This window comes from Homalodisca vitripennis, chromosome 2 (genome assembly GCF_021130785.1).
Source record: "Homalodisca vitripennis isolate AUS2020 chromosome 2, UT_GWSS_2.1, whole genome shotgun sequence".
NCBI classification, from domain to species: Eukaryota; Metazoa; Arthropoda; class Insecta; order Hemiptera; family Cicadellidae; genus Homalodisca; species Homalodisca vitripennis.
In genome coordinates this window covers 67,749,309-67,776,053 of record NC_060208.1, presented here as the reverse complement: position 1 = coordinate 67,776,053, position 26,745 = coordinate 67,749,309, and the positions used below count along the sequence as shown (strand labels likewise).

General features: G+C 35.4%; 1 protein-coding gene across 1 annotated transcript in view; it reads right to left on the bottom strand.

Moving 5' to 3' along the window:
• The window catches only part of LOC124355660 (cytochrome P450 4C1-like), a 31,356-nt gene extending 4,865 nt beyond the window's left edge, over positions 1–26,491 (bottom strand). Inside the window, exons 1-10 of the mRNA XM_046806822.1 lie at positions 26,377–26,491; positions 25,672–25,778; positions 23,930–24,020; positions 22,409–22,591; positions 21,788–21,857; positions 19,519–19,642; positions 8,487–8,553; positions 8,286–8,395; positions 1,978–2,046; positions 583–754 (exon numbers count right to left, since the gene is read on the bottom strand). Of these exons, the coding sequence (XP_046662778.1) occupies positions 583–754; positions 1,978–2,046; positions 8,286–8,395; positions 8,487–8,553; positions 19,519–19,642; positions 21,788–21,857; positions 22,409–22,591; positions 23,930–24,020; positions 25,672–25,778; positions 26,377–26,491 (1,108 nt within the window). The remainder of the gene's footprint in view (positions 1–582; positions 755–1,977; positions 2,047–8,285; positions 8,396–8,486; positions 8,554–19,518; positions 19,643–21,787; positions 21,858–22,408; positions 22,592–23,929; positions 24,021–25,671; positions 25,779–26,376) is intronic.
• Between the last annotated feature and the right edge of the window lie 254 nt (positions 26,492–26,745).

Genomic DNA, 26,745 nt, shown 5'->3' with positions numbered 1-26,745 from the left:
ACTTTATTTAAATATATATAACTACACCTATATAAAGTTATATATATATAAAAGTGTATATGTATTTAGTGTATATATATTTGACAATGGGTTTTTTATAAACTGGACAGATTAATTTTTGGAAATCAATCTTTGTTGGAATTATATATGGGACACAAACCTGAGTATCTCACTTACCTGTTCAACTACACAGAGTTCTGACTTTTTACAATTAACGTTTTTGCATTTGACTGTTTGTGTCTCATATGTGTACGTAAACTAACATATGATCGGTGGGCCAAATACCTGTCAAACGACTTTTAAGATTTATTAAATTTGTATAATGGCAATAGCCTAATATAATTTTTAACAGACATTAAATAGCAAAAAGTACATGCTCCGCCTGGATTCGAACGCCTCTTACTTGCCGGACTCTGTGGTATGGGTAACATGCTTGCCCGGAAGTGAGAGAACCGGGCACGAGTCCCGGCGGAGCATTTTTTTGAGATTCAATGCTTATTGAAAATTAAATCAGGCATACTTTGATGCAGATGTCCAAACCAATCAGTTTGAAGTTTCAGCTAAGTACCTGTATCTACCTACTTTTTAGCTTTGTATCTTCACAACATATACGAGGAATGAAACCCGACACGGGGTAGAATCTCATGGACTCCTTGATAACGTTCTCAAGGTACCTCATCTCCTGCAGATCCTGGTAGGTGGCGTCCCGGTCACCTTCACCAAATATCTTCCTTATTTCTTGGTAAACTTTCTCCTGAAACAATATTGCGTCTTATTTTGGTAAAGAAAGCATTAATCTGTTGTAACAGTGAGAAACATAATTAAATGTTACATTCCAGGCCGTGAAATGAGAAGAAAGAGAAGAATAGATGATCAAATAAGTGACTATGGTTTAGGCAGTCAAACGCTTTGCTGAGGCCAAGGAACAAGCTGGTTACTGTGCAGCCTTCTTCTAGCTGATCGACAATGTGCTTAAAAAACTGTATGAGGGCGGTAACTACCGCCCTCATACAGGGCAGATCTACAACTGTAGATCTGCCTCTTAGAAAACCGTTTTGTTGGCTTGTTAAAAGGTTATTACGCTTAAGATGCTGCAGGAGGCCTTCCAGCAAAATCTTTTCAATTATTTTTAAAATGTTGATATTAGTGAGATAGGTTGATAACTGCTGGTGTTGGTTTATTGGCTCGTTTTTATATTTTGGGTACATTATTACAGTTTTAAGTTGGTCTGGAAATATTCCTTCTTGAAGTGATTTATTTATGATGTCAGTAAGAGGAGTGAATAGTTCTTTTTTGCAGGATTTAGTCAGCTTTGCTGATATTTCGTCAGTACCAGATGAGGTTGTTGGCTTAAGATTGTCTATGGCCTTCTGTACTTCTTTGGGAGTTACATGTTGAAAATAAAATTTATTAATATTAACCTGCTTTAGGTGTGGAGAATTATAATACACCCTTTATGCAGATGTTTAATTTTCCGCTAGTACCAGTGGATATCCGTATGAGCTTATAATTCGGCCTGTGATTTCAAGAGGTAATGGATTAAACTCTCGGGGAGATCTTAACATTTAGTTTGCCAGAAATAATAAAACAACAATTGAAATAGATGTGTATTACCCACTCAACAAACAATTTCAACTATTGTCAAAGTGATAGTACAACTGTCAGAAGCAAATTATAACTTGCTCCACCGGCTCTCGAATCCAAATCTCTTACTAGCCGGACCAGCATGTTGCCACACACCTCAGAGACCTTACTTTTTTATTTTTTTATTTGACTGCTTCCTTCACACTTGTTTGAAATAAACCAAATTGTGATCGGAATACCAAATACATGTCAGTTGACTTTCATATTAATGACATTTGTACAATCGGCAATGAGTATTTCTACACAAAATGGTTTGTCAAACATACTACTAAAGCAAAAAAGTAAACCTATCCTTTGTTTATTTCCTACTTAATGAATAATCAGTTACCATACCTGTATCTCAGGGTGGTGTGAGAGGCAGTATAAAGTAATAGACATGGATATTTGAGAAGTGTCAAATCCCTGAAACATGAATACAATACAAGTGTTATTCTTTATTTAATAGCATATTGATTTCTTAGGTTAGTGATAGACGATATAATACGTCTTGGAATTTATAATCTATTGCAGCAGGAAAAACATAATGACGCTTAGTTCAGAAATAATAAACGTAACAACAGTTAAAAGTATATTTATAACTCTACACACAAAACAGAAATATGATTAAAGCACTTTGACCATAATTATTTCCACATTATGTTCGATAATCTAAGAGATATAGCCATATTAGAACAAGGAGACAAGGTCTACGGTATCAGATTCGTAGTCTGAGTTCAAGAAAGAGAAGTTTTACATCCTATCGTCGGTCCTGAGTAGAAGACTTTATACTTATTATTTCCCTTGTTCTGTTTGATAGGACCCTCACTACGGTAAGTGGCTCTTGATGGTGAGTAAAATAATGCTTCAATTCTATTAATTGAAATTTAAAATTCCAAAGACGCTGAGAAATCAAAAACTTTGATGTTGATTTTAACTGACAGGCTACGTAGCTTTGACGTTCAAAGTATGTTTATTAATGTGCCATTACCAGAAACATTCAAAATCATCGAATCTGTGAGTAGTAAGAGATAAGGACGTCTTTAATACAGTTTTCGTAAGAAAATACACACTGGTTTTAACATCTAAATTTTCAAGCACATTATCAAAAATATGTCAAAGAAGGAGTTGCATACACTTTGTTTGAAAGAGATAAAGCTTGTGCTCAGACCAGAATAATTTAAAACAGTAGTCGCCGGACAGTCCATCGCGAGGTGGGTACTTTTGAGTAATTCACGGCCATGACCGGGTTGGCAGCACTGCTTACGGTGACCATAAAAAGACAACTAGCAGAGTGTGGTAGTTAACTTGATTTCCAAATAAACAAAATTGATCGTATTTTGGACTCGAGGTGGATATCCAGTTCCTTTGAAACAGTAAGTACTTTCCTTTCATTTGGTATGGCTATCAAGCATTGTTCTCCCATTTTAAGAAGGCCCAAAAGACATAACAACTACTGAATGAGTTATGAATAGAGGATTAATCAAATGTCTGACTACTAATTTACGTGGGATATAAATAACAAGGAAATGAGTGAATATTTATTTCCTTATAGAAACACGGATCACAACATAAATACAAAAAACAGGAAATGATCTAAACACGGATGTAGCCTGTGTGTGGAGATCGAAACGCGATCAGCAGTCTCCATAACAATTAATAGCAAAATATCTTGTACTAATGACCAGCAGTTATTAAACAGGGTAATTAACAACCTTGATAGAAAGCTTTTAACCACTAAAAACGGCAACGAACCATTTACGTGGCCCGGAAACAACGAAAAAGAATATAAATCACTTCTTTAGGGACTGCTCCTGAACATTCCATTTATGCCGGGTTCCACACCAAACCAACAAAACAAAAACTCCAACAAATCAGCAACACAACAAAACTGCAAGTTTTCGAAAAACAGGAACTAATTGTCAACTGCTGTCCACATTATGAAAACAAAAATCAGTCAACTTTGTGATCCCGATAGAAAAATGTGGCGAGCTCGAAATTTGGAATTACAAAGGAACAATGAATTATTTATTATGGCAGCTGGTTTTCTATTCCTAAACCAAAAAAAGAAAAAACGTTTTTGGGTTAGGCCGAGCTTGAAGAACCGACAAAAAAAACTATGTTGAGGAAACTATTGGAAGATTTAAGAAAAGACGATAGAGGTATTAGTGGAGAAATGCGATGCAGCTTCAAAAAACTTTTTAAGAATGACCAGTACTGATCTTGAAAATCTAATAGAAATCATTGGACCCTCGATACAGAAGAAAAATACAAATTTTTCGAAATGCCATTAGTGTAACAGAACGTTTAGTGATTACTTTAAGATTTTTGGCAACTGGGGGAGTATTACCAGAGTCTGATGTATCTTTTCAAAGTATCCAAACAGGCAATATCAGTAATAATTCCAGAAACCTGCGATGCTCTCATAAGTGCCCTAAATACATATGTCAAGGTAAAATTTAAACATTATTAATAGGTAGCTGTTTAAAAAATAAACTGATTTTTTTAAAATAACTTTTATTTGGAATGTATCTGAAATTACATGTATGACTGAGCTGATTCATTTGTTGTTATCCGCGTAGCTGGCCAGGATTCATCAATCTGGGTGGTATGTTGATTCGATGAGCAAGACGGACTAGTCAGTATCTCGTAGGTTGAAACGCTGGGTGGGTTTGAATAAGGTTGTATGCCGCCTGGATTTGAGTAGGTTCCAACGCTAAGGGTACTTGCGCAAGACCGAATGCTATCTGGACTCATATAATTGTGGTTGTTTGTATCTGTAGAACTAGTGTGAACTGCAATTGGAGATCGAAAATGAAGGAACGGTGTCAATTGCTCTTGAGTGTTTCTGTGTTTTTTTGGTTGGTCATATTCTCCTATTTCTGCTTTGTAGAGAAGATCATTGATCAAATGCTGCACAGTAGCTTGCGCATAAGGAGTACGAAGTTTTCCGCACTTTTCTAGCAACTAGCTCACCAAATATATCAAAATCATCGGGTTGTACAGATGTTCCTTGCTGATTTTTTTTATATACTTCTTGTAGCATTCCATAAACTTCTGCATTTTGCTTCTCACTAGTGGTTAGAACTCTTTTCTTTGGTGTGGTAGATTTTGCTTTTAAGCTTTTGGTGTTTTTATCAGTAATTTCCTTTTGAGCCTGCAAATCTTCGTAGCTTTTCTTGTAATTCTCCCATATTACTTGTACTCTGGCTGACGCTAGCGGTATCATCGTCATTTGTTTCGGATTCTTTTGCCTCTTCATCACTGTCTGAATCATCACTTTCCTGTAAAGTAAAGAATGGTATGTTATTAAAAACTGCATAAAAAATATATTAAAAAAATGTATATTAAAAAAAATATATAATAAGAACTTTCAATTAAATTTAATTTGTATTTTATTTCAGACTCCTAAAAGTGAAGAGGAATGGGGAAAAAGTTAGCGATGATTTCAACAAGATTTGGCACTTTCCACATTGCATAGGCGCAATGGACGGAAAGCACATTGTAATCGAGGCACCTACATTCAGTGGCAGTGAATTTTTTAACTATAAAGGAACATTCAGTGTAGTTCTTTTTGCTGTTGTTGACGCAAATTAATAATTTTCTGTATGCAAACGTTTGGTTGTCAAGGACGAATCTCTGACGGAGGTGTTTTAAAAATACGCCATTTTACAAAATATTGGTTGAAGGAAAACTAAATTTGCCACAAAAACGTGTTCTTCTTGGAAGGGACAAAGAAAGTCCTTATGTTTTAGTCGCAGATGATGCTTTCCCCCTTAAACCATGCATTATGAAACCATATAGCGGCCATCAAGATAAGGGGTCAATAGAACGTGTCTTCAATTACCGAATTTCACGTGCTCGAAGAATAGTTGAAAATGTGTTTGGCATTTTAGCGTCTGTGTTTTCGAGTGTTTCGCAAACCAATGCTGTTACAACCAGAAAAGGTAGAAAAAGTGACTTTGGCATGCATTTGTTTGCATAATTATCTAAGGTGTGTCTTGTCGAAAAATAAAATATAATCCACCAAACAGCTTTGATGTAGAACATATTGATAGTGGTACACTAGAAGATGGCGCATGGAGAAAAGATCAACAAACTTTACAGTCGTTTTTTTAATCTACAACAGACTGCAAGAAAATCATCTGTAGAAGCTATGGAAATAAGAAAAAGAATTTGCTGAATATTTTATGTCTGAGCAAGGTCAAGTTCCATGGCAGTTAAAATTTTGTTAATCTATTGAGCAATAGTACTGATTTTTTAGGGGAAAATGATTTTTTAATTGATTTAATGATTTATTATTCTAATTATTAATAACTAATAACAAGTTCCATGGCAGTTAAAATTTTGTTAATCTATTGAGCAAAAGTACTGATTTTTAAGGATAAAAATGATAGAATGTATAATGAATAAATATAAGTAAATAAATAATGCATAAATATATGTAAATTTTATATCTAATAAATAAAAATAAATAAATAAATATCTACCTGTGTATTCGATAATCCGCCTATATTCCCACTTGGTCTTGGCTTGTTTTTATCTTTTAAGAAAACTTAATAGTGAATAACCAAAACCACTTCGAAACGAAAGTTTTACCAGCTCCGGATTTTTTCAATAACTGATAATTTCTGTATTCTCTTTGGTACTGGGTATTGATGTTTTTTATCTTTCTGTCTACTTCCTCTGAAGAAACATTACACAATATTCCTATTTCCTTTAAGGCGTCTGCCTTTTTATAACGATTTTATAATCAGGGTGTCGGGCATCCCATAACAATTTACTTTCTCTATAAAGTTCGATTAATTTACATGTATTTTCAACACTCCATTTTTATTGCTTTTCCCGATGAAGTCATTTTGCACACAGCACGAGACAAACTGAACCACAAATTTTAAGTTTTGTTTTCTTCCTGTGGAAAGCGTACACACTAGACCAACAAAGTTGCCAGAAACACAAACAAAACAGCAACAGTTTGATCTTTACCGCCAGGCGACGGGAAAACAAAAAGTTGTTGAAAACACGAAACAAAACAAAATTGTTGCCGAAATGTTTCGCTTTTGTTTCAAAAAATGTTGGGAAACATTGAGTTGCTGTTTTGTTTTTTCTTTTGTTGGTTTGGTGTGGACCCGGCATTAGATTCTGTGAAAAAGAAATTGGACAAGATTCTAGCTGAATTCAAACAAAACTTAAAAAATCTTCAGAGATTATTTAGAAAACAGCATGACCACTCCAAAAGATCTAAACCCCCTAATCAATTGCTGCAAGCTCATTTGTTGCTGTACATCAGAGTGTGAGCGGAGTTTTAGTCACGTGAACGTAATGATATCGCCATCTAGATCGAGCCTTACCATCATACATGTATCAGTGCTGATGTTTATCAAGCTGAATTGACCAAACACCCGGACTTGGAGACCGGAGGACATGTCAGGACATGGCTAAACAACACCACTCAGCCATTGACACAAGAAAACGACGAGCTCAACCTAACAGAAAAGAAGTGGAAAAGGATGTATATAAACAGTTAAGTATATTTTTGTTTTTATTTCCCTCCTTGTGATATTTTGACTATATTTGTAATTTAAGTTGACATGATAGCAAAGTTAGTTGAACCTTCAGAATAATTCTTAATAACGTTTAATAATGCATTGTCAAAAACTAATTGAAAACCATAAAAATATAGATTTTTTCCCTATAATTTTTATATAAGTTAACATAAACTTCCTGAAGGCTCAGTGATATACCGTGGGCTTGGATACATTCTATTTTAGGCTCGTAGCTATTGTAGGCATTCTAGGATATCATATAAATTCAAATTTCCTTATAATTTGTCAAATGTAATAATACATTTTCCACACTAGAAAACTTGCCACTACACCACTGCACAAACACCCCAAGAATAATCAAGAAAATTATTTCATACTTAAGATATCAGTTTGATAAACGATTCCAATATTTTCAAAATACATGAACCACAATTTGTCCAATTTGTCAACTATAAGGATACGCAAGGGCGTAGAGATTGATGCAGAACTTTTATCAACTTGTGTTGTAAAACATTTCTGTGAAGATCAGGCTGCAGTTGAAATGGAAGTTGTTGATTTTCAAGATGATGAGAACCCTATCTACCACTGTATATATTTGGTCTCTAGTCCCCAAATAAAAATATCCAATTGTGGATATACATGTGAGATAATTGGATATACTTCAAACTATGGCAATGGAAATATCTTAGACCGAAATTAGATTACAAGGCCTGAAAAGACTTACTTTTTAAAGAAGGCAAACTCAATTATACATTTCTGCAATACTACCAGTCGCCCTTCAAGATTGTAGCGGAGAGTGAGAAAGGGCCTTCAAATAAGGGATCATTGGGAGTCCTAATCTTGACAATATTTAATATACCTGTTTTGATGTTAAAGACACTCGAGGGAAACATGTACCAAGACTAGTAGACACATAAGACCGAATACAGAAGAACGCACTTACCTTTTAAAAGGGCCATTCGAAAACTTGAAAAAAGGATTGCAGAAGCATGTTTGTCACGTAATGCGTTCTATATATATATATATATATATATATATATATATATATATATATATATATATATATATAGAACTAGTCGTATAGTCCTATTATAATAAAATACTCCACATATTTCTTACTGCAATCATGAAGGTGTTGACTTGTTGACGGATTTCCAAGTCTGTCATTTCATCACCGACACTGCTGTATTCTAACAACAAGTGCAAAAACGGCTTTTTCTGTTTTATTCCTGAAAAATAATATGTGCATACAATAATTTGATTACATGAAGTTCCAAGCGCAAAAAATGTTTGCTCTTGTATAAATCAAAGAATACATACCTATGTCAATATCTTCATCGTGCATCTCATTAGAAGTGTTAAACGCTTCTCTTCTCTTCCGTATTATCTACAACACGTTTAACATTTGCTATAATTTATTTTAACTGCGACATGTTAGTAACATAACATTTATAAAGTTCTTTAAATGTTATAATATTATTTTGTTAATTGTTATTATTTTTAAACGGGAACAACATCCATGCTTATACTTTAGCTAGTTGTACATCCCACAGTTTAATATTTGCGATAGATTGTAAACAACGGCATTAGTAGAAACAATATCCATTCTCTAAACATCTTACGTGAACACAGCTATGTATATTCTGGCTGTCTTTGCTGAATCGATTGCCAACGTACAAGAAGTATTGTTATTGGAACAATTGCTGTACGTTAATTCGTCAGGAGTTGTTTTAACACGATTACGTAGAATTACGGGAGGAGTTTGGCTTGAAGGAACTTTTTGAAGATCTAAAAGAGTTTTTATAAACCTCTTAACAGAGGAGTGATTAGTATCAGCATAATTTGCGAGCCAAAGTGACGGACGTTCATCGATTCTCCCTGTATTTTGAACCCTAAAATGGATCGCACCCGAAGTAAAAGTGATTGGGTGTAAAACATGAAAAGTGCTTACTTGTTCAGTTTTGTTAACCCTTTGAGTGCCGGCTTATTTTGATGTTGCATACGAAAAGTGCCAGGCCTCCACACTATTGGTTATGCAAGAAATGCCAGAGCATATTTGTAAAAAATGTAGAAGTTTAGGAAAACGTTTACAGCTCTCTTATTTATGAACAGATCTTTGTGAAACTTTTTTAAACAGTTCATAATACACTATATTTGAACATTCAAACACAAAATATAAAGTCATGCATTACAAAATATATATTTTTTTAGTATATGTATATATACTTACATGATTTTTTTCTTTTTTTCAAAGTTTAAGGTAGATATCAATTACAAAAAAAATCTATAGGCCAATTTTCATTTGTTTTTAGTGATGCTCCTATGGTTGAGCACACACTGTCCAAGTTTTATTACATTTGATCCACAAATAACATATTTACATCACTTAAAACAAAATATACGATACAGTACTTTTTCAAAAGCTTTCGTTTCTATGGCGTAACAATTAAATTCAAGCTTCCAGTTGCAAAACAACTTAAATAATATATTTTTTATAAAAACAAAAAAGAACTAATTCACTTTTTACAAAATAAAATAATTACTTATATACAAAATGTCCGTTTGGGCATGTACCTAACAAGTATGTTTCGGGAACCAGAATGTGTGGGTACTTTGGGATTATACCGACTACACGAGTATGAAGAACAAAAAAATATAATTTTATAGAAACAAACATGATAGAACTAAAAAACTCTTTAATTACAAAATTACAAACTTACAACGATTATCAATTGTTAATGGGGTCAGATTCCGTTATATGCCCCCAACGCTTAAACTTTTTTCAATGAACTTTGAACGTTATAAAACGATGTAGTTGAGTAACAGAACTAACATTCCATCAATCAACAAGCATTTCCAGGTATTTTGATCGGTATTGTTGTCGCTGTTATCTTATCTTTCTCGAGAATCCCGATTACGGCGCGATAACGGGCGGCGAGCGGCGAGACTCTGCAATCACGTTATCTACTAGACCGCTGGACGTGTATGGGGATGGGGGGTGTCTGAGGATGGGGAGGAGTTTGCGATATGACAATATTCCTGTTTTATATTGAAGAGATATTGTTCTAAGCTAATCTAGTTATCAGTAGAAGCAAAATGTCAAATAACGATTCATGTCTGGGTGTGGTCTGTATAATTCCAAAGTACCAATGTGTGTACTGCCCTTTTACACTTTCGGCAGATGTAAGAGGATCTTTCCTTGAGATCATTAACCTGTTGACGTTATGCGCACATGTATACGCTATAACATTTTTTTAAATTGAAGACAATGAAATACATATTATTCCTTGTAACATTTTAAATATATGAAGTTGTTCAATCTTCAAATAGGTAGACAATGTTTTACAATTATTAAACTCAGTCATATATTAGTCAATAAATTTCTTACGTTAAAGATAATTTACGCGTATGGATAGGAGTTAGGCTAACGAGACAGCACACCAATGATAAGGATGCTCGGTTACAATCAAGTGAGTAATTACACTGTTAAAAATGTTTTAATGCGTAAACCCCAAATCTGATCCTATATTGAAATCGGCAGTAGAAAATACATTTAGGAGTTTTAACGTTTCTGTCAAGAATCGTGCTAGATGTGGCAGACCTACACCAGAAACAAGTCTACTTCTAAAGAGAGTGTTCGGTGTCCAAATCTGACCATTTTATGTATTGGGGCATTTTGTAAGATATATGAGTACTTACCTAATCGTTGAAGTCTGTAATAGCGTTAAAAATATTTGTACTCTATATAAATGAAAAATATTGAAAATAATAAACAACGTTTACACAGAACAATCGATTACAGTAGAAATGTTCTTATGTAATATTTCACTACTTTAGAGACCAGGGTGGGATTTTGTCGCTACCTTAAAGACCATTCTTTGTTTGAAGGTTATTTTTGACGATGGAAGGATTGTGAAGGAAACAGGATTTTCCGGACATTTGCCATCATTCAGTAAAACAAGAAATCAGTAGAGACCAGTGGGACGTAGCCCAGAGGGATTTTCGAATAGGCCTATTTTCATCCCAGGGACCATATGAAGAATGTGCATGTAAAGTTTAAGCGCAATTGTTTTATGCGTTTAGGGTGAAAGCGAAGCAAACAAACAAAGACAGTTTTGCATTTACAATATTATTAGTATTAGGATTTGTAGATAGAGTTTTGAGTAATTGTAACAAAAATAAAATCATTTTTTGCGACACTTCTAATATGTAAGGTAAGACAAAAATCAAGTCAATTTTACAAACAAACACTAATTCAAAGTAACGTTTAATAAATAATGAAACTTTTTTCATGATGGTCATTACTGTTAATATAAGTTGAATTATGGAGGATTTTAAAATTTTTATAGGTTTTGGTGTCCTGCTATAACCACAACAAAATTATAAAAAGACGCATTCTACAAATACATGTAACTTTATTATAAAGTGGTATAACACTCAAACTTTAAGTTCAACCAGATATTTACTTCGAACACAAATATACATCATAATGTAGCACTTTCAAATATTGTTTGTCAATTTAATATACGTAACTGTGTTTTAATTGTAGTTTATCATGTGCGTTTGGAAATAAAACCATTTTCGAAGACACACTAAAAATTTCCAAAAAATCTGTCCAGCCGTTTATGAGGATCTCAGTGACATACACACGTACACAAGATATATATATATATATATATATATATATATATATATATATATATATATAGGATAGACATACTGTAAGGACTTCACGTGTGGTCTAGCCTGGTGTACGGTAGAGTGGGGTTGATTCCAGCGAATTCCTGGAATTATCCATTCCAAAAGCATGCCGTTATTCCCCACCCCCCAACCATAGTGTTTAAATACCCCAATGCCTCCACGTTGACCACACTGTGTACATGTTTCTCATTCCAATTATATGAGTGTCATTTTTGTCGTTGTTTGCGATATAGTTAACCTAGTGCCTTATTTAATTAGGTACTCGTAATTTAGGAATTATCGAAATTTGGTGGCCGACTCTTTTGTATTTGCATACTTTTTTAATGCATGCAGTTTAAACGTATGAAATAAAATTGATAATTACAACAGTAGCAATACAATTAAAAATATTAAACAATGTTACAGTCATATTAATGTAATTACAAATATTAGACTAATAACCAATGAAAGTAGTCTAATCGACAAAAATAAAACAAGGCAACGAGTAAAACAATGTATTTAATAATTCTATGCAAACATGCAATTTTTCTAATTTAAAGGAAAGATGTAGTCAAATTATTTATTTTCATTACAAATTAAATACATCATGTTATTTTATATAAAAACGTAAGTAAATTATTCATAGTCTAGCATGAACAATGTAGTTAGAAATGCATTAAAAAGTGATTGACAGAGAGCCATCACAGTGAGGGGCGCGTTTCCCCCCCCCCTCCACCCACAACACTCGGGAACTCCATACAGTAGATAGCCTACCTCTTTAATAATTATTTGTGTTTAGGTCTAAAAGTTTTGAGCTGACCTACAAATTTTAAATTTTTAGGCATGTATACACATTAAGCAATGTATAAACAAAACAAGGTTTAATTCCTTAAACACAAAACAAAATATCAGACGGATCAATATAAGAGTAAGTTATGACTCGAGACAAAAAAATTTGCAATATCCAATCCATCTTTTAGTCTTGTATGAACCCGGACTTAACTATTCGGATCAAAATTTTTTCAATAAACTTCTATCTTATCTTAAGATTCAAATTTCAATCAATCAATAAAACTCAATTTCCGCAACAAACAAACCAAAGTATTTTATGAAATACTTTGAAATTTAAAACAATCTATGCTAAAATTAATAATTGTTCATTTCTCAAGAAGCTGAATTATACAAGGCGTAGTTTTATATTAGCTATACTGTCAATGTGTTTTTTTAACTTTTCATGGCGATATTGTTAGGGAAAGCACTAACCATTAAAAGCAAATAATTTAGTTCAAGATTATAAAAATATAATTATGTAAAATTAGTGAATCAAGAAGATACCCACTTTAACCCGTTACAGACAAGATAAAATCAGTACAACCGTTCTCTGAGTATGTACAACTTTGTCCATATGGCTAGAGTAGGTTGTTACGGGTCAAGTAATTGTCTTACTAGCTAGATAACCTGTCACAGCCAAGATTAATACGGTCCATGACTGTACTCTGAGTATGTACTGTGCGTACAAGTGTGTCCATGTGTCTAGAGTAGGTTGTTACGGGTCAAGTAATTGTCTTACTAGCTAGATAACCAGTCACAGCCAAGATTAACACGGTCCATGACTATACTCTGAGTATGTACTGTGCGTACAAGGGTGTCCATAAGTCTAGAGTAGGTTGTTACGGGTCAAGTAATTGTCTTACTAGCTAGATAACCTGTCACAGCCAAGAGTAACACGGTCCATGACTATACTCTGAGTATGTACTGTGCGTACAAGGGTGTCCATATGTCTAGAGTAGGCTGTTACGGGTCAAATAATTGTCTTACTAGCTAGATAACCAGTCACAGCCAAGATTAATACAGTCCATGACTATACTCTGAGTATGTACTGTGCGTACAAGTGTGTCCATATGTCTAGAGTAGGCTGTTACGGGTCAAGTAATTGTCTTACTAGCTAGATAACCAGTCACAGCCAAGATTAATACGGTCCATGACTGTACTCTGAGTATGTGCTGTGCGTACAAGTGTGTCCATGTGTCTAGAGTAGGTTGTTACGGGTCAAGTAATTGTCTTACTAGCTAGATAACCTGTCACAGCCAAGAGTAACACGGTCCATGACTATACTCTGAGTATGTAATGTGCGTACAAGGGTGTCCATATGTCTAGAGTAGGCTGTTACGGGTCAAGTAATTGTCTTACTAGCTAGATAACCTGTCACAGCCAAGATTAACACGGTCCATGACTATACTCTGAGTATGTACTGTGCGTAAGGGTGTCCATATGTCTAGAGTAGGTTGTTACGGGTCAAGTAATTGTCTTACTAGCTAGATAACCTGTCACAGCCAAGAGTAACACGGTCCATGACTATACTCTGAGTATGTACTGTGCGTACAAGGGTGTCCATATGTCTAGAGTAGGCTGTTACGGGTCAAATAATTGTCTTACTAGCTAGATAACCAGTCACAGCCAAGATTAATACAGTCCATGACTATACTCTGAGTATGTACTGTGCGTACAAGTGTGTCCATATGTCTAGAGTAGGCTGTTACGGGTCAAGTAATTGTCTTACTAGCTAGATAACCAGTCACAGCCAAGATTAATACGGTCCATGACTGTACTCTGAGTATGTACTGTGCGTACAAGTGTGTCCATGTGTCTAGAGTAGGTTGTTACGGGTCAAGTAATTGTCTTACTAGCTAGATAACCTGTCACAGCCAAGAGTAACACGGTCCATGACTATACTCTGAGTATGTACTGTGCGTACAAGGGTGTCCATATTTCTAGAGTAGGCTGTTACGGGTCAAGTAATTGTCTTACTAGCTAGATAACCTGTCACAGCCAAGATTAATACAGTCCATGACTATACTCTGAGTATGTACTGTGCGTACAAGTGTGTCCATATGTCTAGAGTAGGTTGTTACGGGTCAAGTAATTGTCTTACTAGCTAGATAACCAGTCACAGCCAAGATTAATACGGTCCATGACTGTACTCTGAGTATGTGCTGTGCGTACAAGTGTGTCCATGTGTCTAGAGTAGGTTGTTACGGGTCAAGTAATTGTCTTACTAGCTAGATAACCAGTCACAGCCAAGATTAACACGGTCCATGACTATACTCTGAGTATGTACTGTGCGTACAAGCGTGTCCATATGTCTAGAGTAGGCTGTTACGGGTCAAGTAATTGTCTTACTAGCTAGATAACCTGTCACAGCCAAGATTAACACGGTACATGACTATACTCTGAGTATGTACTGTGCGTACAAGGGTGTCCATATGTCTAGAGTAGGTTGTTACGGGTCAAGTAATTATCTTACTAGCTAGATAACCTGTCACAGCCAAGAGTAACACGGTCCATGACTATACTCTGAGTATGTACTGTGCGTACAAGGGTGTCCATATGTCTAGAGTAGGCTGTTACGGGTCAAATAATTGTCTTACTAGCTAGATAACCAGTCACAGCCAAGATTAATACAGTCCATGACTATACTCTGAGTATGTACTGTGCGTACAAGTGTGTCCATATGTCTAGAGTAGGCTGTTACGGGTCAAGTAATTGTCTTACTAGCTAGATAACCAGTCACAGCCAAGATTAATACGGTCCATGACTGTACTCTGAGTATGTACTGTGCGTACAAGTGTGTCCATGTGTCTAGAGTAGGTTGTTACGGGTCAAGTAATTGTCTTACTAGCTAGATAACCTGTCACAGCCAAGAGTAACACGGTCCATGACTATACTCTGAGTATGTACTGTGCGTACAAGGGTGTCCATATTTCTAGAGTAGGCTGTTACGGGTCAAGTAATTGTCTTACTAGCTAGATAACCTGTCACAGCCAAGATTAACACGGTCCATGAGTATACTCTGAGTATGTACTGTGCGTACAAGGGTGTCCATATGTCTAGAGTAGGTTGTTACGGGTCAAGTTATTGTCTTACTAGCTAGATAACCTGTCACAGCCAAGAGTAACACGGTCCATGACTATACTCTGAGTATGTACTGTGCGTACAAGGGTGTCCATATGTCTAGAGTAGGCTGTTACGGGTCAAGTAATTGTCATACTAGCTAGGTAACCAGTCACAGCCAAGATTAATACGGTCCATGACTGTACTCTGAGTATGTACTGTGCGTACAAGGGTGTCCATGTGTCTAGAGTAGGTTGTTACGGGTCAAGTAATTGTCTTACTAGCTAGGTAACCTGTCACAGCCAAGAGTAACACGGTCCATGACTATACTCTGAGTATGTACTGTGCGTACAAGGGTGTCCATATGTCTAGAGTAGGCTGTTACGGGTCAAGTAATTGTCTTACTAGCTAGATAACCTGTCACAGCCAAGATTAACACGGTCCATGACTATACTCTGAGTATGTACTATGCGTACAAGGGTGGCCATATGTCTAGAGTAGGCTGTTACGGGTCAAGTAATTGTCATACTAGCTAGATAACCAGTCACAGCCAAGATTAATACGGTCCATGACTGTACTCTGAGTATGTACTGTGCGTACAAGGGTGTCCATATGTCTAGAGTAGGCTGTTACGGGTCAAGTAATTGTCTTACTAGCTAGATAACCTGTCACAGCCAAGATTAATACACGGTCCATGACTATACTCTGAGTATGTACTGTGCGTACAAGTGTGTCCATATGTCTAGAGTAGGCTTGTTACGGGTCAAGTAATTGTCTTACTAGCTAGATAACCAGTCACAGCCAAGATTAACACGGTCCATGACTATACTCTGAGTATGTACTGTGCGTACAAGGGTGTCCATATGTCTAGAGTAGGTTGTTACGGGTCAAGTAATTGTCTTACTAGCTAGATAACCTGTCACAGCCAAGAGTAACACGGTCCATGACTATACTCTGAGTATGTACTGTGCGTACAAGGGTGTCCATATGTCTAGAGTAGGCTGTTACGGGTCAAGTAATTGTCTTACTAGCTAGATAACCTGTCACAGCCAAGATTAATACGGTCCATGACTATACTCTGAGTATGTACTGTGCGTACAAGTGTGTCCATATGTCTAGAGTAGGCTGTTACGGGTCAAGTAATTGTCTTACTAGCTAGATAACCAGTCACAGCCAAGATTAATACGGTCCATGACTGTACTCTGAGTATGTACTGTGCGTACAAGGGTGTCCATATGTCTAGAGTAGGCTGTTACGGGTCAAGTAATTGTCTTACTAGCTAGATAACCTGTCACAGCCAAGAGTAACACGGTCCATGACTATACTCTGAGTATGTACTGTGCGTACAAGGGTGTCCATATGTCTAGAGTAGGCTGTTACGGGTCAAGTAATTGTCTTACTAGCTAGATAACCAGTCACAGCCAAGATTAATACGGTCCATGACTGTACTCTGAGTATGTACTGTGCGTACAAGTGTGTCCATGTGTCTAGAGTAGGTTGTTACGGGTCAAGTAATTGTCTTACTAGCTAGATAACCTGTCACAGCCAAGAGTAACACGGTCCATGACTATACTCTGAGTATGTACTGTGCGTACAAGGGTGTCCATATTTCTAGAGTAGGCTGTTACGGGTCAAGTAATTGTCTTACTAGCTAGATAACCTGTCACAGCCAAGATTAATACAGTCCATGACTATACTCTAAGTATGTACTGTGCGTACAAGTGTGTCCATATGTCTAGAGTAGGCTGTTACGGGTCAAGTAATTGTCTTACTAGCTAGATAACCAGTCACAGCCAAGATTAATACGGTCCATGACTGTACTCTGAGTATGTGCTGTGCGTACAAGTGTGTCCATGTGTCTAGAGTAGGTTGTTACGGGTCAAGTAATTGTCTTACTAGCTAGATAACCAGTCACAGCCAAGATTAACACGGTCCATGACTATACTCTGAGTATGTACTGTGCGTACAAGGTTGTCCATATGTCTAGAGTAGGCTGTTACGGGTCAAGTAATTGTCTTACTAGCTAGATAACCTGTCACAGCCAAGATTAACACGGTCCATGACTATACTCTGAGTATGTACTGTGCGTACAAGGGTGTCCATATGTCTAGAGTAGGTTGTTACGGGTCAAGTAATTGTCTTACTAGCTAGATAACCTGTCACAGCCAAGTGTAACACGGTCCATGACTATACTCTGAGTATGTACTGTGCGTACAAGGGTGTCCATATGTCTAGAGTAGGCTGTTACGGGTCAAATAATTGTCTTACTAGCTAGATAACCAGTCACAGCCAAGATTAATACAGTCCATGACTATACTCTGAGTATGTACTGTGCGTACAAGTGTGTCCATATGTCTAGAGTAGGCTGTTACGGGTCAAGTAATTGTCTTACTAGCTAGATAACCAGTCACAGCCAAGATTAATACGGTCCATGACTGTACTCTGAGTATGTACTGTGCGTACAAGTGTGTCCATGTGTCTAGAGTAGGTTGTTACGGGTCAAGTAATTGTCTTACTAGCTAGATAACCTGTCACAGCCAAGAGTAACACGGTCCATGACTATACTCTGAGTATGTACTGTGCGTACAAGGGTGTCCATATTTCTAGAGTAGGCTGTTACGGGTCAAGTAATTGTCTTACTAGCTAGATAACCTGTCACAGCCAAGATTAACACGGTCCATGAGTATACTCTGAGTATGTACTGTGCGTACAAGGGTGTCCATATGTCTAGAGTAGGTTGTTACGGGTCAAGTTATTGTCTTACTAGCTAGATAACCTGTCACAGCCAAGAGTAACACGGTCCATGACTATACTCTGAGTATGTACTGTGCGTACAAGGGTGTCCATATGTCTAGAGTAGGCTGTTACGGGTCAAGTAATTGTCATACTAGCTAGGTAACCAGTCACAGCCAAGATTAATACGGTCCATGACTGTACTCTGAGTATGTACTGTGCGTACAAGGGTGTCCATGTGTCTAGAGTAGGTTGTTACGGGTCAAGTAATTGTCTTACTAGCTAGGTAACCTGTCACAGCCAAGAGTAACACGGTCCATGACTATACTCTGAGTATGTACTGTGCGTACAAGGGTGTCCATATGTCTAGAGTAGGCTGTTACGGGTCAAGTAATTGTCTTACTAGCTAGATAACCTGTCACAGCCAAGATTAACACGGTCCATGACTATACTCTGAGTATGTACTATGCGTACAAGGGTGGCCATATGTCTAGAGTAGGCTGTTACGGGTCAAGTAATTGTCATACTAGCTAGATAACCAGTCACAGCCAAGATTAATACGGTCCATGACTGTACTCTGAGTATGTACTGTGCGTACAAGGGTGTCCATATGTCTAGAGTAGGCTGTTACGGGTCAAGTAATTGTCATACTAGCTAGATAACCAGTCACAGCCAAGATTAATACGGTCCATGACTATACTCTGAGTATGTACTGTGCGTACAAGGGTGTCCATGTGTCTAGAGTAGGCTGTTACGGGTCAAGTAATTGTCTTACTAGCTAGATAACCTGTCACAGCCAAGATTAATACGGTCCATGACTGTACTCTGAGTATGTGCTGTGCGTACAAGTGTGTCCATGTGTCTAGAGTAGGTTGTTACGGGTCAAGTAATTGTCTTACTAGCTAGATAACCTGTCACAGCCAAGATTAATACGGTCCATGACTATACTCTGAGTATGTACTGTGCGTACAAGGGTGTCCATATGACTAAACTAGCCTAGTACGGGATGTAGAACTTAACAGCGAAAATAATTATTCTATGTATTTACCTCTTCTGTAACTTCATGTACGTATTTTGTTAACTGATTGTGTCGTCTGCCTATGGACATGAATTGGAACAAGAAACTGTTCTGAATCATACTGAAGTGACGATGAGAAAGAATATCCAACAACCTGTAAACAAAAGTTATGTTAAAACCTTATTATTGATGACCGGTAATAAAAAGACTTATAACAGGACCAACGTTGTTTTTAATAATTATGTAACACTATAGAACTGTTACGTTTTCGAAACTGGCATTTTTTTTCTTACGGTGTCAAATCCTAAATCACAAGATAGGAACTTTCAATAGCATTGAAGATAATTCATAGATTCGTAATATCTACATTAAATTAATGAGTTATGCTATCATTACGTCTTATTAGTCAAGATACAATGGCGCTACCTTAAAAAATTGTTTGGTTGTTGATTGAAATAAGCTTGGCTTTCAAATTAATAATACTTTTGAGCTTTTAGTACATTAATTTTATTACTAAGGTGTCACTCTCGGCTTCACACGCAATGTCCTAAATCGAAGCCCTTGCACTAGTTAGTAAACGAACTTATCATGTAATATGATAGAGTCCTATAAAATTTTCCATTCGTAAGTAAGTACACACCAGGTGCATATTATTGTAAAGTTCATGATTGAGAGAGGGAGAGAGAGAGTCACTGGCGCAGTCTGGATATTAAATTTGTTTTTGCAATCTGCAATCAGTGCTTATAAAGCACGGTTTTAAAATTTAAAATGTAAAGAAATGTTTTTACTATTTGAGGAACTTCGCCTGGTAGTGGCAACTGCTGTATAGTGCCAATTACATTTCGATCAAGAAAAGTAGGTATATATTAAATTTTGATCCGAATTAAAAAAAATATTCCAGGTTACATTTCATATCTTTCACCTCATATAAACCTTCCTCGGATTTCAAGGAGTATTTTACAAAAGGAATTGACCGAATTTTTATTGTGTTATTTATAAAACAGGCGTTCGTTTAATAAAATGTAAATAATACCCAAATATTATATTAAAGGACCCGACAGGTCCTTCTTAAATTGTGTTGTTGTCATAAATGTCAAAACTAAAGGTAAACATAATTATAAAATAACGGTGGTGTCTTATGGATAACGATATGGTAATGAAAAATTGTATTCTGTTTTCGAAAATGCTTTGTTCACTTGTTTATATATAATCAAGTAAACATTTCATAATTTGTTAGTTACTAACATTGAATGCGTTTACTGGAGTAATTTAAACGAAGGCCTTTATTTTCGTTAGTTGAATTGCAGAAACACATTTCATATACTTTTAACAACAATTAGAGCTCACAAGACACGGTTATAATCACTCATTTTAAGGCTCTGTCCCTCAGGTCTTGGGATGTTTAATGACTAACTAACGTTTTAAAAAAGAAAGTACATACAATAAATACCAAACACATTTGCGTAGACATGAATAGTATATCGGTGTTCTCTAAGAAAACCCTCATTGCTTCGAGTACTGAAGTTTAATACCGGTGGCCTCTTGTTTTTTAATAGAGACCACATAAATATCAAGGAGTAGATACAAATCTGTCTGTAACAACCCAAAAATATTGTACTTTTAAGATTATTCCACAGTACTCACTTGGAAAAAGTGCTTTCCGATTTCAGGTTCGGAACCCCAACCCACCATCCGACATATTCATACCTACCTGACTCCACCAGTCCTTTCACAAATGCCACGGAATTTTGCAGATACCACCAAATTACTGCAAATTGGTGGATATAACATCCTGCAAAATTAGCTATCTGACTTTAAGGCTCCTACCCAGTGTACTTAACAGTTTCGATATTAACTATTTAAATATGGGAAACTATTCTAACAGAAGAAAAGTTTTCACTCTAATAAAATTTCTCATGCCAATAAACTTTATATATTTAACTATTAAATAGACACCATTTTGGCTTCAGAGCATCACCATTTGAAAATTATAACAAATACTGTTACTTTTATTCAGGAATTCATGCTTTTTCGTTCATACATTTTAAGAAACAATTTCATCTCTGTTGATCTTGAAAGGTTCAAAAGAATTATTCATATACAGGTATCTGAAACCGTACAAAAAGCTTGAAACTTTTGCTTTTATGTTAGTTTTGATTTGGAAGTAACGAATTACATAAAAACCAAATGCACACTTTTTGGCTAATTTAAATACAAATGCTTATAGTACACATTAATCGTTTAACAATAGCTATCCAGATCGTGGTGAAATCTTTCAAGCAAAAACAATTCTACTTACTCATCGAGTGCATTGAAAAAGGCTGAATTCTTGTCTATCTGGACTTGTGTTTGATATCCCATCGCCGTCTCTGAAACAGTATATTGTTGTCCATGAATAAATATATTGCTATTGTTAAAATCATGAAAATTTATATTTCAATTCATTAACGTGTCTAACTTTTTGTTTAGTAAGTTGAGTCCAAAATGAACTGTTGACACTTTCTTGTCAGATACCTTTTTATTTTAACACTTATTTTAAGATTGGGTTTGTTCTTCATAATTTCAACATCACGCACATTGTAGACCAAACATTTTCTCTCTCCTTAAGCTTCAGCTCTATTCTATACTGGTGTGGGTTCCGAAGACAACATGAAGCTTCTACAAATGTCAGAAACTCCTTAATAAAAAAGGGATGTGTTGATACTAACTCTTATGTATGTCTATTAATTAATAACATTTTTATTATTTATGCAGGATTGTTACAATATCTGTAAATTTAAATTTGTTCACTGTGTACAAATATAATTATACCTGTATATGTGGCACATTTATATGTGACAATTACAATAATTGTGTTGTATAATATAACAGTAATGGTAAAATAATTGAGACATTAAGCAATTATTCAAATCAATTTTACCGCAAATTATATCGAAGGTACAGAGAGCCATCAGTTTGGTCACGTCAAATTCTTTCCCCACCATTTCCGACAGATTCTTCACTAGGAGGATAGCACTCTTCTCGAAGCATGAAATGAACGATTGGAGCACAGAAACGTGGAAGGCGGGAGTCAGGAGCTTCCGCTGTTTCTTCCATTCTTCACCTTCAATTATAATCATTACGTAATAAATAAGACTTGAAAATAAGAAATAAATAACTATATTGGAATTTAATCTAAAAAATCCAGTTTTTACATTGCAAAATTTTGAAAAATTGCAGATTTCATATTTTTCAAAGTGATTTGAAGCGATTAAGCTATAGTTCGTCAAATCAAGGTTATATTAGAATATCTGGAAAGATATATTCTAGTATTATAAAGAGTAACTTATACAATATCCTATTTTCTGTTGGATGAAAATATTCCAAGCAGAACTAGTCATCCTAGTCTATTCAATAAGGCTATGTCGCAAAGGCATTGTGGATACCGAATGACAGAAGGAGGAAAGGTGTGATATTACCATAGCTGCTAATTTAAACCACTTTCCTAATATAATATAATAACGAACGAATATTATAATCTTAAACCTATAAAGAGACAAATCTCCATACAAAGCACTTCGTCAAAACTGAATCTAAACCGTGCCAATGATATTTCCCATGAAGACGAAGGTGAGATAAGAAAATAAGACACAGATTGAGTAGGGTGTTCAGAATAAAAAAAATTAGACGACTATAGAGTTTTTTCTTATTGTTGGTAATTTGCTATGATAGTTTTCCCTACGGTTGTCAACACTGAATTTAGTGTTGCATTTCGGCGTAGGCCTACTGTTTGTTTTAGGATCACATGCAGTTTTGTAGTTTTGTTTTTTGACGGCATGCTTAAAACACTGGAAGACGTGTTTTATTACATTACAGCCTATTGTCAAGACATCTGACATGAGATATTTTCAGCATATATTTAATAGAAACGATACTTGAGTAGTACAAATTTCATTATGTACTATTTAGTACGGTAGGCATTTGAGCATTATCATTGAGTATGCAAAGTAAATAAAAAATTATCAAAATGACGCATTATTTCCGGGAATGCTCTCACTGACGTGGATCAACATTTTTCTAAAGAAATATGTGATCATTATGATTTGTCATTTTTACTTTTGATTATACATGAAATGAATGATGGCACTCTGTATAATGCATTGTATAATATTTATAGATTTCATTACGTTCTCTTGTTAATTTTATATTCGCGTTTTTCAACATGTTATGCACCTACTGATACGTTATAAACTAATATAAAGATTATAATAATAACGTATTCTTTGTATAATATCAAGCTGTCTAATATAACAACCATTTTTGGATTTCTTATGCATCATAATTTATGTATAATTGCTAAACGTTTCTTGGGATAAAGCATAAAGGTGTTATGAAGTTAAAAGGTCGTACAATCCACAACTATTTGTATAAACGTTGTATGAACTTGAAAAAACTGTTTTACCTGAACTTGTGAAGAGTCCTTGATTCATCAACGGAAAGAACACTTTGTAACCGTCCGGTTTATTCACCATGGAGTTATTGGAGAACACTACCTATGTACAAAACAATTGTTGATTATTTTAATTCAAGGAATTACAAAATATAAATTAACTTAAGCATAAATTAGGAGAACTAAAGGAAATCGATATGACAATTGATAACTAGTAGATGCCATGGATAATATTGTAATTACGGAGATTATCATTGAAATTATCAAGCATTCTGCGTTATTTCTACTGTTAATAAAGTTCTTGATGTCATTTGTGTAAGTGTGCCGCTGGTCGACTGCCAAGATTCCGCTCATGACAGATTGAAGCGTCTGAAAGACAGCGATAGGTTGATATACAACTACTATAGTCCATTCATCGAGAGTTGAGAGTGATGTGCCGTCCTCCACTACAATGACGCGAGACAGACCGGTTGACATACAGCACAACTAACCAGTTTTCTGTTATATAGCGTTTTATGACGTTATATATATATATATATATATATATATATATATATATATATATATATATATATATATATGTGTGTGTGTGTGTGTGTTATATGTTTGTTATATAACGTTATATGTATATAACGTAGATATGATATGGAGTGTTGATTCAATATGATTGTTGAGTTCGGCTCCAGATTACCCTCCTCTTAGTGCAGCATCTGAAATCTGGACGCTGTAAAAGGATTGACTCCTGGAATCTGGAATTCCGTCTGAAGAGATAAAAAAAATCGGCAATGAAAAAGTTCAAAATGAACTTGAACACTTTACATCTTGTCGACATCAGAGAGACTTGGGCGCAAAATATTGTGTAATCTAGTGGAATAGGTTTTAACATTGTTTCATCAGCTGCACAACGGAATCCTACCGATGAGTTTCTCTCCCCAATTGGTCACAATCCCAGAGGCATAATATGCTATGAGTCGGGCATAACTCAAAATACTCATTGGATGAAGTATGTCAGTGCTGAGTATCAAGAAAAGTGATGTTTATTTTGTCGTTCAATTTTTGACATCACCGACATTTACTGTATTTCAACATACACAGTTCAAGGTTTATGATTGTCGCGCTGTAAATCGACCTCACACACAATCCAAAGTCTTGATTTAGTGCTGGTAACACGCCTGTTACCGAAAGAACTCAAAGCTGTGAATTTTTGCACACGAGGTACTCAAAACCTTCTTTGCCAAATTGCGACATGACATAATTGCAGTGGCTAAGGGAAAACAGAGGAATTGACATGAATATGCCCGAACGAAATGACAAGACTATTGCGCTTAACATGATATTAATGATTATTTTGTAGCGTTACATACAACTATTAGTAAGAGGTTTCAACCATTCCCCGTATACATGAGATGTTTTTTTACCGAAATAGTCTATTCAATTATAACGCATGTGTATATTTTCTTGGTCGAGGTTTTTTTCATACATATTATTTACCTATACAACATGGTAGACTATGGCACTGGAAATATTTTAGGGCGAAAGAAGATTGCCAGTGTAGGTCTCTGAGGCCTACATTCTATCTATTATTATAAATGTGAAAGTGAGTGCAGGAAACGTACTTTCACATTTATAATATTATTAAGATATTAAACTTACATATATATGGTTAGTATAATAAACACTCGATTTGTATTTTTCGTGTCAGTAGTGTTGATATATTTACTATAATGTTGAAGTTACTTAGCTCTCTAGCTTACCTCTATGTCGTCAGGATTTCCAATGCACACAACTTTTTCATTGCGAATTCTCAGCAAGAAGACGGATCCATACTTTTTTGAAAGATTCTTCAAAGTTACAATTGGATCTGTAAGACAGAACCTTTATAGCATTCAACCTTTAACCATTTATACGTTTCAATTAAACAATATTATTGATCAAAGACACTGTATCACTTCACTCAATAAAAACAAATTTTGTATTTTTATTTATTTTTTTAAATCTAATAAACATATAAAATGATATATCTATTAATAAAATATTTTCCCGTAAAATAACAGTTTTGATTTATTGTGTTCCATGATGATATCATTATTGTCTTTAAAAGAAGCATTCTGTATGTATTATTTATTTATTTATATGAATAATTCATTTATAATTCAATACTTTTATATGAATCATTTTTGTCTTTACGGAAAGTACCAAGTGTCACAGTACTATCAATCCACGACACGAATAAGAGACCATAAGCCATGTACACAGGAACTCATACGTCTAGAAGGCTAGAAGCTCCTAGAGGAAAGGAACGACTAAAAGCCGTGATTTCCGAGAATGCAAGATTTCCAAATTTAAAGTTTTTATTTACTAAGTTTCTAACAGTCTGAATCTTCCAGTAGTCAGATCCTGACTTATTCTGTTATAGTTTAGGAATAACCCTTTCTACCTTAATAATATACATGACTGACCTTCGTCAGGGTAGTTGAATTCATACAAGTTCCCTACTATAGGGTAGGGTTTGGGGCCGGGCATTTTATCGTACAGTTTCTCTGCTCTGCTCTTGAAGAGATACTTCCTCAACATTACGACCAACACGGTAAGTATGAACAGCTCCACGAGCATCTTTTATGTAGATTCTTGATCCTGAAATCAATTATATATACAAAAAAACTAATCTCTCTTCTTTGATTAGGTTTAACCGAAATACGTACTTAAATAAGAAAAATTCAAACATGATCTTTTAACTCACCCTCAGGTTCCTACTTAAACGGCATAATGAACTAACTAAAACCCAAAAACAATATCCCTTAGGAAACACATGGTAAGGTTTACAAGAC